The 5,000-nt window shown below is 45.6% G+C and overlaps 1 protein-coding gene across 1 annotated transcript in view; it reads left to right on the forward strand.

Moving 5' to 3' along the window:
* LOC121572214 (hippocalcin-like protein 1) overlaps positions 1–5,000 on the forward strand; it is a 74,468-nt gene that overhangs the window by 54,190 nt on the left and 15,278 nt on the right. The window contains exon 2 of the mRNA XM_041884151.2: positions 1,812–2,007. Coding sequence (XP_041740085.1) covers positions 1,912–2,007 — 96 coding nt within the window. The 5' untranslated portion in view covers positions 1,812–1,911. The remainder of the gene's footprint in view (positions 1–1,811; positions 2,008–5,000) is intronic.

Raw genomic sequence — 5,000 nt, forward strand, 5'->3', positions numbered from 1 at the left:
TAAGTATTCACACCCCTGAGTCAATACATGTTAGAATCCCCTTTGATAGCGACTACAGCTGTGAGTCTTTCTGGGTAAGTCTCTAAGAGCTTTGCACACCTGGATTGTACAATATTTACACATTATTATTTTTTAAATCCTTCAAGCTCTGTGAAGTTGGTTGTTGATCATTGCTAGTCAGCCATTTTCAAGTCTTGCCACAGATTTTCAAGCTGATTTAAGTCAAAACTGTAACTCGGCCACTCAGGAACATTCAGTGTCGTCTTGGTAACCAACTCCAGTGTATATTTGGCTTTGTGTTTTAGGTTATTGTCCTGCTGAAAGGTGCATTTTTCTCTGTGTCTGTTGGAAAGCAGACTGAACCAGGTTTTCTTCTAGGATTTTGCCTGTGCTTAGCTCTATTTCATTTCGATGCCAAGCATCCCCATAACATGATGCAGCCACCACCATGCTTGAAAATATGAAGAGTGGTACTCAGTGATGTGTTGTGTTGGATTTGCCCTAAACATAATGCTTTTGTATTCAGGACATAAAGATCATTTATTTATTTCATTTCTACGTTAGTGCCTTATGGCGAACGGGATGCTTGTTTAGGAATATTTGTATTCTGTACAAGCTTCCTTCATTTCACTCTGTCATTTAGGTTAGTATTGTGGAGTAGCTACAATGTCGCTGATCCATCCTCAGTTTTCTCCTGTAACAGCCATTAATCTCTGTAACTGTTTTAAAGTCACCATAGGCTTCATGGTGAAATCCCTGGGCAGTTTCCTTCCTCTCCGGCAACTGAGCTAGGAAGCCATTAAACTCTGTAACTGCTCAATTGAGGGACTTTAAAGATAATTGTATGTGTTTATTTTTCCAGGTAAGATGACTGAGAACACAGTTACAGCAACAACCTGGGGAATAGTTACAGCGGAGAAGAATGAGCCAATTGGAAGCTGGGGATGATTATGTGGCCATGATGGTATGAGGTCAAGACTGGGAATTTAACCAGGACACCGGGGTTAACACCCCTACAATAAGTGCCATGGGATCTTTAGTGACCACAGAGAGTCAGGACACCCCTTTAACGTCCCATCTGAAAGACAGCACCTTACACAGGGCAATGTCCCCAATCACTGCCCTGGGGCATTGGGATATTTTTTCTTTAGATCAGAGGAAAGAGTGCCTCCTACTGGCCCTCCAACACCACTTCCAGCAGCATCTGGTCCCCCATCCAGGACCAACCCTGCTTAGCTTCAGAAGAAAGCCAGCAGTGGGATGAAGGGTGGTATGCTGATAGGCTAATGTGTGGGGTACAGAGATGAAGTAGTCATTCAAAAATCATGTTAAACACTATTATTGAACACAGAGTGCAACTTATGTGACTTGTTAAGCACATTATTACTTCTGAACTTATTTAGGCTTGCCATAACAAAGGGGTTGAATACTTATTGACTGAAGACATTTCAGCTTTTTTATTTTTTATTAATTTGTAAGACTTTCTAAAAACATAATTCTACTTTGACATTTAATCCATTTTAAATGTAGGATGCAACACAACAAAATGTGGAAAAAGTCAAGGGGTGTGAGTACTTTCTGAAGACACTGTAGGTCTTGGTCACTGCTGTGGGGATGACCTTTGATTGGACAGCAGACCCCTGTAGTCATGGTTACAGCCCATAGACACTTCTGTCATTGATTCTTTGGTTTCAGATTGCTTCCTGATTTTATTGGTCACTGACCTTTTCTCTCTCCTCTGTGATTGGTCACTCACTTTCTCTCTTCTCTGTGATTTGTCACTCACACTCTCTCTTCTCTGTGATTGGCAGGTTGTGACCAGGGGCCCGGTAGGTGTTGTTGCCGCTGTAGTCCATCGCTGAGGTCGTCTCGGAGACCGAGTGTGTGTCGCCACGGTGTTGTATCGTTGCCATGGGGAAACAGAACAGCAAGCTACGGCCAGAGATGCTTCAGGACCTGAGAGAGAACACTGAGTTCTCTGACCATGAACTACAGGAGTGGTACAAGGTCAGAGTTCACACACACACACACACACACACACACACACACACACACATACACACATACACACATACACGCACACACGCACACACGCACGCACGCACGCACGCACGCACGCACGCACGCACGCACGCACGCACACACACACACACACACACACACACACACACACACACACACACACACACACACACACACACACACACACACACACACACACACACACACACAAGCACACACAAAAACACATACACACAGGCACACACACACAAAAACACAGGCACACAGATAAGATAGCGCCGTACTGATGGCAGCCGTTTTGCAAGCTCCGACCCAACTGTGCTATTTTGTCATTATTTTGTTGTTTATTTTAACTTCATTTTCTCCATTTCTTACAACCGACAAGAACGTTTGAACGTGCTACAGGACTGCTTTGCTAACGCTGACTGGAATATATGTTTTGGGACTCTGCAGATAACATCGACAAGCTAACCACCTCTGTCACCGGCTTCATTAGGAAATGCATCCCCACAGTTAAGGTTCGCTGCTTCCCCAATCAAAAAGCCCTGGGTTAACACTGAGGTTGGCGCTAAACTAAAGGACAGGGCTTCCACACACAGGGCTATCCCAGACAACCCTGAGGCTACGTCTGAGGACAGGAACAAGTACAAGAAGTCCCGCTATGATCTTGCTCTCTGAGGCCGACGTGAGTAAAGTCTTTAATCAGGTCAACACCCGCAAGGCCACAGGGCCCGATGGTATTCCAGGGCGCATTCTCAGAGCATGTGCAGAACAGCTGGCAGGTATATTCACAGTAATGTTCAACCTCTCCTTGTCCCAGTCTGTAATCATCCACATGTTTTAAGGTGACCACCATCATTCCTGTCCCCCAAGAACTCTAAGGCTTCATGCCACAACGACTACCGCCCTGTAGCACTCATTTCTGTAATCATGAAGTGCTTTGATAGGCTGGTTGTGGCACACATTAACTCCACCATCCCAGCCACCCTAGACCCACTCCAATGTGCGTACCGCCTCAACAGATCCATAGACAACGCAATCTCAATTGCACTCCACACTGCCCTAACCCACCTAGATAAGAGGAATACCTATGTGAGAATGCTGTTCATTGACTACAGCTCAGCATTTAACACGATTATCGTCATGAACACCTCCCTCTGCAACTGGATCCTGGACTTCCTGACGGGCCGACCCCAGGTGGTGAGGGTAGGCAACATTTACATTTAAGTCATTTAGCAGACGCTCTTATCCAGAGCGACTTACAAACATCACCTCCAACCATGCTGACCCTCAACACGGGGGCCCCACAAGGGTGTGTGCTTAGTCCCCTCCTGTACTCCCTGTTCACCCACGACTGCGTGGCCACGCACGACTCCAACACCATCATCAAGGTTGCTGATGACAAGACGGTGGTAGGCCTGATCACCGGTGACGATGAGACAGCCTACAGGGATGAGGTCAGTGACCTGGCATTGTGGGGCCGGAAACAACAACCTCTCCCTCAACGTCATTAAGACCAAGGAGCTGATAGTGGACTGCAGGAAACAGGGGGGCGAGCACGCCCCCATCCACATCGACGTGGCTGTAGTGGAGCGGGTCGAGAGCTTCACGTTCCTCTGTGTCCACATCACTAAGAACTTAAAATTGTCCACAGACACGTGCACAGTCGTGAAAAGGTTTGGCATGGGCCCTCAAATCCTCATAAAGTTCTACAGCTGCACCATTGAGAGCCTCTTGGCTGGCTGCATCACTGCTTGGTATGGCAACAGCACCACCCTCCATCGCATGGTGCTACAGAGGGTAGTGCGTACAGCTCAGTACATCACTGGGGCCGAGCTCCCTGCCATCCAGGACCTCTATACCAAGCGGTGTGAAAGGAAGGCACAGAAAATTGTTAAAGGCTCCAACCACCCAAGCCATAGACTGTTCTCTCTGCTTCCGCATGGCAAACTGTACCGGTACATCAAGTCTGACACCAACAGGCTCCTGAACAGCTTCCATCCCCATGCCATAAGACTGCTAAATAGCTAACTAAATGGCTAACAAAATGGCTAACTAAATAGCTAACAAAATGGCTAACAAAATAGCTAACTAAATAGCTAACAAAATGGCTAACAAGATGGCTAACTAAATAGCTAACAAAATGGCTAACAAAATGGCTAACAAAATGGCTAACTAAATAGCTAACAAAATGGCTAACTAAATGGCTACACTATCTGAGTGGACCCTTGTACTTTATTCTTATTTTTACACTGTCTCTATGCAAATCACTCACAGGACCCTACAAACTCACACACACACTCACTCCATCATCTGATCACTCACACATAATATGCACATACATTTCTACTCACTCTACACACACGCACTCCCACTCACATACAAGCTGCTGCTACTCTGTTTATCAAATATCCTGTTGCCTAGTCACCTTACCCCTATACATATCTACCTCCATCACTCCAGTATCCCTGCACATTGTTAATATGGTACTGGAACTGACCCTGTATATAGTCACCTTACCCCTATACATATCTACCTCCATCACTCCAGTATCCCTGCACATTGTTAATATGGTACTGGAACTGACCCTGTATATAGTCACCTTACCCCTATACATATCTACCTCCATCACTCCAGTATCCCTGCACATTGTTAATATGGTACTGGAACTGACCCTGTATATAGTCACCTTACCCCTATACATATCTACCTCCATCACTCCAGTATCCCTGCACATTGTTAATATGGTACTGGAACTGACCCTGTATATAGTCCCCTTACCCCTATACATATCTACCTCCATCACTCCAGTATCCCTGAACATTGTTAATATGATACTGGAACTGACCCTGTATATAGTCACCTTACCCCTATACATATCTACCTCCATCACTCCAGTATCCCTGAACATTGTTAATATGGTACTGGAACTGACCCTGTATATAGTCACCTTACCCCTATACATATCTACCTCCATC

Source organism: Coregonus clupeaformis, chromosome 8 (genome assembly GCF_020615455.1).
Source record: "Coregonus clupeaformis isolate EN_2021a chromosome 8, ASM2061545v1, whole genome shotgun sequence".
Lineage (NCBI taxonomy): Eukaryota > Metazoa > Chordata > Actinopteri > Salmoniformes > Salmonidae > Coregonus > Coregonus clupeaformis.